General features: G+C 40.0%; 1 protein-coding gene across 1 annotated transcript; it reads left to right on the top strand.

The window, feature by feature from the left end:
* Positions 1-576: 576 nt before the first annotated feature.
* On the top strand, positions 577-12021 carry LOC101164404 (extracellular serine/threonine protein kinase FAM20C). Its single transcript, XM_011478453.3, has 11 exons — positions 577-877; positions 2718-3221; positions 5571-5761; positions 8966-9044; positions 9119-9211; positions 9284-9399; positions 9480-9660; positions 9980-10089; positions 10511-10592; positions 10683-10742; positions 10818-12021. Exons 2-11 carry the CDS (start codon positions 2719-2721, stop codon positions 11074-11076), a joined length of 1674 nt encoding a protein of 557 aa, XP_011476755.1. The 5' UTR covers positions 577-877; position 2718; the 3' UTR covers positions 11077-12021.
* The last annotated feature ends 494 nt before the right edge of the window (positions 12022-12515 follow it).

Raw genomic sequence — 12515 nt, 5'->3', positions numbered from 1 at the left:
ATGCATGCAGATTAATTTTCAGTCTTGTTCACTAGTGAGTGCTGTGCAACCCAGCAGTTCACATCCAAACAGCAGCTCTATGAGGCTATTCTGACATCCTGCAAAGAAATTCTAGCAGAAACTCTCCAAAAACTCACAAGTTCAATGGATGCAGGAATTGTGAAGCTGCTACAAAATAAGGGGTCCTATGTTCAAAGGAACTTGAAGATGTTTTTCATTGGAATAGCTTTTGAATTCATTTAATATGACTTCCTAATGCAGAAAATTTGACCAATGACCATTTTCAGTTCTTTAGAATCCATAAAATGTTGCGGAACTCTTGTGTGTGTAATAATGTGGAACAGTGACTTTGAAGGTTTTTATTTTTAAAGAAACATCTTTAGGAAGTTTGTTCAATAACATTTTAATATACGTTTATACGTTCTATTGGTTTGTCACTTGATAATTTCTCTTACTTGCAATGAGTATTTAGAAAATCATATTAGCAGCTTTTGTAAGTGCCTGACACTTCCAGGTGGTTTGGAGCTAAATGAAGGTGAGAAAGGTTTCTAGGGTAGAAGCGCCCTAAATCCACTGTAATATTGTACTGTATCTTCCTTTTTAAAATGTATATTCATATACAATGGAATCTTTTCATAAAAAACGCAGATTCATTGATTCCTGCAGCCTGAAAGTTCACACGAGGCTCCCTTTTGTGGGTCATCCTGACCCAGGTCATCCCAGCATGGCCACTGTTTGCACTGCTGTGACCGCATGATAACACACACTAACCACAGTGGTCGAACAGAGCTAAAAGATTTGCTCTGACTTTCTGTCCCACTGGCAGCGGAAGACAAGTGGAACAGACTGAGGGGAGAGAAAAAAGGCTCTTGAAGATGTGAGTAATGCCTCAAATCTGCAGCTCCTCAGAGGGAATCTGAGAGCAGCAAATTATTCAATAATGTATTGATTTTCTTGCAGAGCTTTTTTATTTTGACGATTATACCAAAAAAAAAGATTACCTAAAACTTTTTGACTTAGTTACTCAATATAAATGTCTCTGCCAGAAACCTGAATGAAAAAATATCAACTTTCCATCTCCAAAAAACCTGTTTTGAATGAAGATTCAATCTCTGAGCGCCTTTTGTGCTCCAGTTTTCTCATCAAAAGCGCCTTGCCCTGAACACTGAACCCTTCATACGCTGATTAAAATGCAGTGTAGCATCGTTCAAAGACGGAGAGGGGGCTGGTTTTGCATTTTAAGCAGCACATCCAGCATTTAGATGGGATATTACAGTAAAACAAGGGCTTAAAATTCAATGGGAGATTATGCACCACCTGAACTTGCTGTGGTAAACTGACATTCTTTTGATGACTGGTGGGTGGGGAAATCATCAAAAAGACATAAAGAAGTGCTCATCATTTAAGCCCATTTAAGTCACATGCACCTGTATGGGGGGTTACGGGTGCTGCCGGGTTGTAAAGAGGAGCGACTGCATCTTCAGCCTTAGTCACAATGTCCTTATAGATGGATACGGGATGTCTGAGAGGGAAAAATGGACAAATCTGTGAGGGGCACGCAGGCGGCCCACACAAAATTTTAGGAACATAGACCGCTCAGTGAGCGAAAATATTCACGCACATTTTTTCTATAGCTGTGCTCTGGGTGACAGGTGATATAATGAACTCTTAAACAACATATGAAAGTAAGTAAGGAGGAAGTAGCGACGATTTTTCAACTCCCTGGAAACCTGCACATTGTACGAGACGCCTCCAACGCAGTTCTTGGGCACCTGTTGAATGCTCTATGCATGCAGCCTGACTGTTAGAAATTAGGAAATTAGACAACCAGAGTGTAGTTTGTGTGGGCATCCTACCGGCATCCTATGGGAAACTATGTATCACCTGCACACCCTGTGGGTGCAGCATTGGTGCGCGGTCAGTAAAGGATTAGTGCGTGCACCTTACTAATGACTAGACTGTAGGCAAAGGGCACTATACGACAGCATCACCCATACGGCATAAGTGCGTGTTATTTACATCATCTGTACAAATACTTTACGAAGCACTTACAACACCCACGACAATCGTACTTTCTATTTTCATGATTAAGGTGGCCCCCAGGGGGTGTGATGAGCTTCATCCAGTGTGGGTCCTTGGGCAAGACCCTTTCACGCTACCACCTAACTATGTAGCCACAAGGGGGCCCAAGTCTGGGTCGTCCTGTGCCGGTCCCCGGCCCAAATGGAACATAACATTACCGTATTCGTAAGGCAAATGTAAATTATACATACCTATGACTTATGGGTGATGCTGTTGTACTCTTTGTACAGTGCGCAGGATTTAAGGAGAGATTGAAACAATAAAAATCTGTATGAGATGCCTGCGTCTCAACAACTACACATTTACCGTCACCTGCAGCACGCCTGTAGGTAAAAGGGCCAGAAAATGTTTGCTCTACGGGCTCAACACGCTGTCTGTGGCCTTACTATTTCCAGCAGGCCATCTGCATGGCCCACACACGTACAGGTTTGCCCATTTTTCACCTGCAAACAGCTTGTATCCCCCCGTCAGAACAGTTGGGACTAAGACTTTAGCATGAGTCTATGACAGAAATGTATGAAACAGAGCTGTATTCTAAAAACCACTGAAAATGTTGTTAAACTGATGAATTTTCACCACATGTCTGGGTTTCCATGTAAATCTGACTCGATTTTTTTTTCATCTGGGACTTCCAGCATGGTCAAACGGAACCTGGTTCAATCCACCCGCTCCATCTATCTGGGCCTGGCATGTCTATCTCTCACTCTTCATCTCCTTCTGGCCTGTTTCTGCCTCTCAGTCCTCCAGACCGCCTGCACCCCGCCCGCCTCCTCCACCTCCTCTTCTATTCCAAGAACAGATCCTCAATCGCGTCAGTCCTTCTCGTCGCCTGCTGCCTCTTCCTCAGACAAACTGCCAAGTGGCCTTCAGAAAGCGAACGCGTTTGACCCCGACAGGGAAAAAGCACTCAGAACTGAGACAGATGAAGAAAAAACACAACCGAGGCCCGAAAACCTAAAGCAGAGGGTGAAGGGTCACTCCAAGCTGGAGGAGCTGTTCAGCCACCCACTCTACAACCTGCCACGCCCACCAATGCAGCAAGATGATTGGCTGCTTAGGGTAAAAGCAGATGAGGACGGAGGGGATGAAGGAAGTGAGGAAGAGGAGAAGGAGGACTTTCTTCCTCATGACAGTGAGTGGTGAGTAAAATGAGACATCATGAACTTAAGATCTGTAAAGGCTGAACGGACTTTGAAAATGTCCTTCACCGAACATCTGTGAGTTTAGCAGAAGGTTTATACAGTTTGTCATATGAGCAACCTGCTGCTGACATGCATTCTAATAGTTAAACACTGATGAGTTGGCTTTATTTTGTTAATGAATCACTGAAAGTAACTGGTGAGAGTCATGGTTTCATCATCTGCAGGATAACAGGAAGAGGTTTGGCTGCCTGCGCGACACAACTCTGTGTTTTTCATCTTTGCCAGCCCTCACAGCTCATCGGATCATCAAGCCACATTCCTCTTGATGATCAAGCGGGAAGAAGCTGTTTAATCTTGATCCGCCTTTTCATCCTTTTAGCTTTTGGCACTCAATCCTGCACATTTCCTCCTCAGCTCGTTAGGATTTAAGGTATTATCTGGAGCTTTACGTGTGAGAATGAGAGTTGCAGCTGCATAAATATCTTTTTTTGTTGTCTGGTTTCCCAATGTAAGTCATTAAAAAAAATCCAGGAGAAATTTCTGGATTTACACAGAATTAAACTACAAAAAAACTGTTTAAATTGTACTTTGAAAACAAAACGTTTCCATGCTGCAAGAACCCCAAAAATCGAGGTTTTATTAAAAGAAATGTTGTTGTTTTTTTAGTTTAAGCTTCATAATTAGTCCTTTTTTTGCAATATTTTATGACTTTTTTATTGTTTAAATTTTTTAAAACTATTGCTGGCACAGCTGTATAGCAAAGACTAACGACAACAGACATTAAAGGGCTATTTTAATATTTTGTTCTGTTAGTGCATGAGTTTTGCAGCTTTTGACGAAGGTTTTTTTTTTTTTTTGGAAGCCAGAAATACAAAAAGAATTTCGAATATGCACTTTGTCCAGTCTTTTATTGGATGGTACATTTCCACTCACTACAAAAATTTAACCTGTGATAAAAAGTAAAGAATAAAAGTTTAAAAATGTTTCTTTGTATCTCAAAGTAAGGCTGTAGATGCCTTCTGCTCTCTGTTTGAATTTTGTTTATTTGAATTTTATTAGCTATTAGACAGCTTATAGCATTATTGAATTCTAACTATTGGGGCTTTTTGGTTACTTCTTTTAGGGGTCACCAAAGCCAATCGCACTGTGTTATCCTCTTCATGACCCAATCCTCTGTGTTTACACACAGCTGATGTATTCTTAAATTACATTTGTACATGATTTAATCAACTTGTTTGCTCCTCCTGAACTCAAATCTCATTCTGTGCCCTTTCCTTTTTAGAAAAATGTTTTCCACCACTGACATTTCACCAAAAACCAAACTTCCTCATCACCTGTTTCCTTCACCTACATGACCATTAAAGTCTACTCCAAACATTCTCTTCTTCCCTTTAGGGACACCCAGGGTCACCTCATCCATCTCCCTCCAGAATTTCTCCTCCAGCTCACATCCTGTTGAGCAAAATCAGTGACGACATTCAATGTCACACCTTCAACTCCAGCTTCAGACTCATCACTCTATCTTACAGTCCCTTCACCTCCTGAACATTTACATCAAGCAACTCCTTCAGGATTACTCCTGTTCCATTCCTCTTTCCATTCACGCCATGATCTATAAGCTTTGCTTCCTTCAACCTGGTCTCTTGAACACATCCACCGTTCTTCTTTCTGTAATTTGAGGTAACTACATTTAAAGTATCTCCCCTAAGTCCCCTACACTTGTCTTTCCTTTATTCTCAGGTCAACAGCACCGGTGGCAGTTGTTAATCTGGGCTATGACTGGTCCAAGATGAAATGTCTGTTTGGTTTTTGGTTTGGTTTTTCATTTTATGCCCCTCCTGACACTCTGCATTTACCTGGACTTGGGACCAGCACACAAAAGCATTGTGCCTCCTTGTGTTTATATTAACTATATACTAATAGACCTAAAAAGTGTTTGTGTTTGTTGGTGCGTGTGTGTAGGTGTCTATATATTCCCTCAAAGTTCTACTTAATTATAGTTCTAACTATAGTTTTACGTGGTTTTATTTACTGACACAACACAAATGGTCACATTTTTCAAATTTTACCAGAATAAGTCATTTTGTTTTGTAATTAATAAATTTAAAACATTTGTAGAAGGATCTGATTAAAAATATTTATGCTAAAAAACATACTCTGCTCCCAGTAATGAGCTTTGTGGAACCCCACAGTTTCCAGTTGTCGCACTGGCAGTTATTTTACTAAAACTGTAGAGTTTAAGGTATGTGTGTGTTGTTATTGACAAAGGAAACCCTTTGTGTATTTTTCCATGAGTTTTCACCAAAACCTGCATGTTTATGGTTCTGTTTTTTTCTGTTTTTTTAGCCATACCTGCAGGCAAAGCACCAGTCAGGAGGAAGGCTATGATGAAACCACTTGGACAAGTGATAAAGAGACTCACCCTCCCTGGCTGCGGTTCCACTTGGGCATCTCTCGCTGGGAGCTGTACGACAGGAAAGACTCCAACCTGGCCCAGTTGACTCACTATCTGGCAACACAACCCATCCTCAGAGCTGGTGAGCCAAAAGACAGAGAAAACATGGAAGCAGGTGGAATTCATAGACTGAAATGAACAAAGGCTCTCTTCAAAAGAACGTTGATTTATATTTAAGCTCCTGAAAGCATCCTCTCTCTGAAGGACATCTGTACTTCACCAAAAATTGTACTAAAAAAAATATATAAAAATGTTTTAGTTCTTATATTTTTATTGTTTGATTCCATAAACTAATTAAATTGTTTTGGCCCAACCGGAATTTTAAACAAACTCATTTTTTTCAGTGAAACTAAAATATTTTGGGGGTTTTTCAGAGTTTAAATGATAGAGATGAGACAGGATCTATGTTAAAAACCAGGAAACAAAGGATTTGACTAAAGAAAAGCTGAATTTTCATCACACTCTTTATATATCTTGACAACCTATCCATCGTGCTTTCAAACTTTAGCTTCAGGTGACCTTGTTCCTCTGCAACAATTTTCACAGCTCAGCTTTGATTGATTGCTGAGGTGACTGTCCACCTCTTTGATTGAGTTTCAGAGGTTTCAATCGAGTTCAGGTTTGGAAACTGGGCTGCTGTTCCTTTCTCCACTCTTGGATTGACTTATTTGTCATAGTGCATCACGATCCTCAGGGTTTGGAAACTATAGGTTAGAGCCGAAGGAGGCCAGGAAAACCTTGCATGTGGACTAAATCATGCCCATTTTCAGTCTCGCTTAAACCCCCACCCAATCACTTTTCAGAATCTCTAGTTGTGTCCAAATTCCCTCGCTAATCCCTAACCCCTAGAACACTAGTGTAAAACTATCCAGTGCCTTGGAATTTTCACCCAGTTCAGTCTTAGGCCCACTACTTTTCATTTTTTATTTAAACGGCAAAAATGATGTCACTGATGTTTCAAAGTAAAAACCTAATAAATCTTAACATTTTTTCAACATTATTCAGGAGTCTACTGTGTTCTAATGATGAAAACTTAGATGAGTTTAAAAAATGAATGTAGGTAGATATATAGCATTACCTATGATAACGCTAGTATGAATGCTGTAAGCTGAATCTGGCTGCTGAAGATGCTAGTGCTGATACCTGTATGGAAGAAAAATAATAAAGAAATAAGGAGAAACAGGACCACTAAACAGCTTTCACACAAACACATTTTTTTTTTCAAATGACAAATTGTTCAAAAGCAATGCATTGTGGTCTATGTTTGCCAATCTAGTGAGCATTGATTGATGAGCACTTGCTTTTAACTTTTGGGAAATTTCCCGGGCACCAGATTATGGAATTGTAGATTTTGAACACTTTAAAGGAACGACCCTATAGTGCACTATGTTGTGAGTAGTGAAGGAATGTGGCCCCGTTTTCTGAGGTCCGAAGTGGACCACAGGTAATGGTAAAAGCAGAAAATTACACTCATGAGAGAAGATATTTGTTTAGATCCTTAGATTTTATTGCTCTATAACCATTTTAAATGATTCATTTAATCAAAACTACTTTTATAATTATTTTCCTGATGAACCTAAACCATCTCTTTCCTAATAATTCAATTGTTTTTACTGCTTTGCTATAAACTTTTCACTAGAACAGACTGTCAAAAAAAGATGCATTTGCTTCTAGGCCCTTGCAGAGAAACATGAGTGTAATGCTCCAAATCAAAGGACATCGAAGGCCTGAGCACAGAAAGAGAAGCCAAGGGAATTCAGAATCCTCAAATTCTGTTATAGATTTAAAAAGAAATTACCTGTATGTGCAGCCTAACTGATCTTTGTTGGCCAGAGAACAAGGCAAAAATTCTCCAAACAGCAACTGAGAGCTCCAAGAAAATATTTTCGGATGATAAAACACTGGGTTTTGGCAGGCGACACGCTCCGCTGTTGTAAGGTCATGAATTTAATCCACCCACAAACTTGTGCTACCCCAACACCAGCAAGTGCTGAGCCATCTGCACATGAGCACAAAGATTCGCACGACGGCATTAAGACGCGCAGATGCTCGATTTGTGTTTGCTCCTCTGAAGCAGCAAGCCTGTCTTCTCTCTTCTGCAGCTGCTGCATGAATAATGGATGACAACGTGTCAGACACTGCAAATTAGGCACTAATCTCAACTAAAGGTGTGTTTTTCTCTCACTAGGTCATCTTTTCCTTGAAGTCTAACAAGTAAGCCACCACAGGAATCCCTAAATTTTACTTTTTTTAGGACATCAGCATTTTATCTGAACTAGTATTTTGAAAAGACAAATATTTTGTTGTTTGATCCAAAAACTACTTTTCTGATCATTAGTCTAAAAAGCAACAAAAAAAACAACCTTTTGTTTATCTGTTAAAATAATTTGTTGGTTATAAAATATCACCCAAGTCTACTTTTTTGTGATTTACAAATGAAAAGGAACAATATTAGAGTGGAGCAAAATATTTAGCATATACTTATGTCAAATCAAACATTTTCTTGCATAAATTAACAAAATAGTCCTGCAGCAAAAAAGTAAATAAAACAGCGAGCAGCATTGTAGGTGCTACCCGCCCCAGCCTTCGCCGTCCCCTTTTGACCCGCCCTCACTGGCTGAATGGTTGCTAAATGCTCCTCACTCCCCCCTCTGCCACGTTGGCCAGAACTGCATCCCAAATTTATGAAGAAAATTTAAAAAAAACGTGTTTCAAAATGTCGACTTTTGTTTTGGTTTTATCTCCATTTTCTTTCTTGGTCTCCTGGGGATGATATACAGATGGATGTGATGTTTAGAAATATCAGCAGAAGTACATTTTGGGATTTCCTTGACAACAGTGGTTTTGGTTAACCATGCCTACATTACTAAAATGTTCATATTGCATGTTATTTTGTTTCATTCAGCTCTAGCCAGAGATTCAAGTATAAACCTTTCACAATATTATGGTAAACAAATATGCCAGCAACACCGTTCAAAATCAACAAACTGAAAAACCAACATGTTTTTCAAGTAGTTTCCTAATATTCCTTGAGGATTTTTGGGGATAATTGAGGATGGCCACCTCTTACTGAGGTCAAAGGTAAACAAAAGTTCGGTTGTGATTGTAGACTTACATTTTTTTTTTAATGTAACAATAGGCCACCAAGTGGAGAATAGGATATATTACACCATATTTAAAGTCAAGCCCTGAAAATATATAAAGATTATGCAATTTAATAAAATTCAAAACTTTATAAAGCTTTGGACAATGAATGAATGAAACCTTGTATTTTCCGTCTTATCAGTTCAGAAGACAGGAGGTACGCAGCTGAAACTGCTCATAACCTTCCCAAATTATGGACAAGCTCTGCTCAAGCCCCTGAGGTAAAGACCTCGTCATCCAGACCCATCTGAGGAGAAGGCCTGTCATAAAACCATATGCGTCTGTGTCCGCTCAGGCAATCCAGAGAGGCCGAAACAGACACCAACCTCTTCTACTTCTCTGACTTTGAAAGGCACAACGCAGAGATCGCCGCCTTCCATCTTGACAGGTACAAACGCTGAGTACAGCGAATCCCTGAGCAGAGAAGCAAGAAATGGAGGTGTAACTTTGTCTTTCTCAGAGTTCTGGGCTTCAACAGGATTCCCCCGGTGGTCGGTCGACTTATTAATGTCACCTCAGAGGTCAGAGAGATCACCACTGACCGCCGCCTCGCCAAGACCTTCTTTACCTCTCCTGGTTTGTGTGTAAACGATGATTCGGCTGTGTTTCAACATTTCAGAATTCTGCTCAAGTTGTATTCTCTTTGTCTCCATCAGCCGGGAATGTCTGTTTCTACGGCCAGTGTGAATACTACTGCTCCACAGAGAACCCGGTGTGTGGACGGCCGCACATGTTAGAGGTTTCCGTGGCTACCATGCTGCCCGACCTCTCCCTCGCTCCTCGCAGATCATGGAGGTCCCCGTGGCGACGCGCCTACAGCCGCACCAAGCTGGCACAGTGTGTACTTTTAGTTTTCTACCATAGGCCCGCCTAAATTTCCCTTTTAAATCTCAAAAGAAACAGCTAATTCAAGCATGACCATTTTGGACCATTCTCTCACTTTTGACACAAAAACGGCTGTTTGCTGCCCTCTAGTGGTTGCAAAGAACTACAACCCCAAAGTGTTGCTCAGAACTTTACCACAAATTAAATGATACATGAAAATAGTCTGGAAGGATGAACCAGAAGTGGAAAAAACTATGATCAGACCAGACTTTCAGATAACAAAACCTGTGATTTATTTTCTTACTCTTTGTCCTCCCTTGCACTCCTTCAGGTGGGAAACAAACCCCGCTTACTGTGACAAAGTGAAGCAAACGCCGCCCTACAACCACGGCACCAGACTGGTGGATCTCATTGACATGGCCGTGCTGGACTTTCTCATGAGTCAGTTCCTTCAGCTGTTTCTTTACGTGAAACTTGAACTCCTGAAAAACAAAATTTTTTTCATAAATAAGTAGGGTTTCAAAGATATGTGACATCATGCAAATTTTAAATTTTTTTGTTTGTCTGCAGAAGATAAAGGATATTTGTGTAGCAAATCAACATTATTTTCCTCATATTTTTTCTTCTATGACCTACCGGAAAGCAGGGCTTTAAATTCAGAAATGTTTATTTGCTGATTATTGTTTTGTGATTTGTAAAACTTGGCTTTAGACTTGATTAAAGTGCTGGAATGTGGGGAAATGTTCTGACAAATTATGCTAAATGTTAGTTACACTTGTTCATTTAGATTAGAAAAAATATAAATATTTCATCAATATGTTTTTGATATTTTTGATCCATTAAAACATTGTCTTCCTCAAAGGCAACATGGACAGACATCACTATGAAACCTTTGAAAGCTTTGGGAATCAGACTTTTTTGCTGCACTTAGACAACGGACGGGCGTGAGTACCAGCTTTCAAACTTTATTTTATTTTATTTTATTCTTTTTCTTTTATTATGTCAGTTTGAAAAGCTGCTGCTAATATCTTCAGATTTGGACGACATTCTCAGGATGAGCCTTCGATTTTAGCACCACTAAGACAGTGCTGCAGGTAATTCTAGGTGTTCTCCTCGGAAGTCTCAATTATGAAGACTCCAGAACGACACTCCTTCTGCTCCATCTGCAGGATCCGTCGCTCCACCCTCCTGCGCTTGCGCCTCCTGTCCCTCTCTGATTTCGGTTTGAGTGAGGTGATGCGTGAATCTCTGGCTCAGGATCCTCTGGCGGCCGTGGCACCACTCCTTTCTGAACCACACCTGTCAGCGTTGGACCGACGCCTTGCAAAGGTCCTGGCAGCCGTGGAGATTTGCCAGGAGAAGCACACAGATGTCATCTACGACGACCTGGAGGAATTTGATCAAAACTTTGAGCCTCAGGCTGTCTGACGAAGATAATAAACAATAAATGTTTCATTTTCTGCAAAAAAAAAAATGTATCTCCCTCATGCTTTTTTAAAAATAAATTGATAGTTTTGTTACAAATATCTTAGATTTATTCAGTTTTGAAATACGGATGATATAAATTAAATATCATGGAGGTAAAGCCTGTAGAACCTGTAAAACCTTACGGTTTTGCCTCCCAATTTTTGTTGTAACTTTCCCAATTTTTAATGAATATTAGGGTATAAAAGATTCATTTTTACAATTATTTGATTCATATCATGTTTTACTGTATGGTTGCAGATCCGATTCATTGTTAATTTTGGTTCATTGCCAAAAATCCAACCAGTGTGACTCAGATAAATACCTGGGTACTGTACAGTGCAGGTGAAGTTTTCCAGATTCCTTGTTCTTCTCAGTAATCAAGTTTAAATTAAAGGAGACATCTGTCAAGGTTGTCTTTCAAAGAGGCACAAGAAAGCACTGCCCCCCTCTCTCTTTGTCTTATTCATTAAACCTATAGCTATAGATATATGAGGGAATTAAAACAAAAAAAAAACATCTGTCACAAAATAAGTCTTTATGCAGATGATGGAGTATTAATCTTTCCCCACAACTCAGACTTCTTAGTCCCTAGAGCAGTGGCAGTAATTGACACCTTTTCATCCATCTCTGAGTACCAATATACCATTAAAGACAGGGAATATTAAATATTTAGGTGTCACTTACTTATCCCATTTATTCTACACTGGGTAAACTGACTCCCATTTGGAACAATCCTGACATTCTAATGAAAGAAAATGGTTAACTTCTCCACCTGGCAGGCTACGGGTATTACACATATTGAGCATATATGCTCAATAATTCAAGAAAAGTTATTGAAGATAAGAATTCAAGAAAAAACTTTTCTCTTTGAAAATGTGAAGGAATTATATGGAATAAGTAATAACAACCACTTTAAATACCAGCAGTCGAAGTCAGTAATAACGAGTACATCAGAGGGAACGAGTACATCAGAGGAACGAGTACATCAGAGGGACGGCTCATGTTGCCTGTGTTAGCGACAAAGTCAGAGAAGCCAGACTGAGATGGTTTGGACATGTTCAGAGGAGGGATAGTGGATATATTGGTAGAAGGATGTTGGAGATGGAGCTGCCTGGCCGGAGGGCAAGAGGACGGCCAAAGAGGAGATATATGGATGTCTTAACAGAGGACATGAAGTTGGCTAACGTTAGGGTAGAAGATGTTCATGATAGAGTGAGGTGGAAAAGGATGATTCGCTGTGGCGACCCCTGATGGGAAAAGCCGAAAGAGAAAGAAGAGTCGAAGTCAGTAATAAGCACAAGGTTTAAATGGAATCAGATGAATTTGACCCCACCGGAATCAGTATGTTTTTCAATTTACCATATAAATTCTGACATTTAAGTCAGATTTCTGACGTTGAG

The sequence above is a fragment of the Oryzias latipes genome, chromosome 8 (genome assembly GCF_002234675.1).
Source record: "Oryzias latipes chromosome 8, ASM223467v1".
Taxonomy (NCBI): Eukaryota; Metazoa; Chordata; class Actinopteri; order Beloniformes; family Adrianichthyidae; genus Oryzias; species Oryzias latipes.
This window is presented reverse-complemented; position numbering and strand designations above follow the sequence as displayed.

Excerpts from the sequence above, each read along its gene's own strand:
- LOC101164404 (XM_011478453.3), top strand. The coding sequence starts at position 2,719 with ATGGTCAAACGGAACCTGGTTCAATCCACCCGCTCCATCTATCTGGGC. Across the intron at positions 9,661-9,979 it reads AGCCGCACCAAGCTGGCACA|GTGGGAAACAAACCCCGCTT; the intron begins GTGTGTACTTTT and ends GCACTCCTTCAG. Across the intron at positions 10,743-10,817 it reads CCACTAAGACAGTGCTGCAG|GATCCGTCGCTCCACCCTCC; the intron begins GTAATTCTAGGT and ends CTCCATCTGCAG.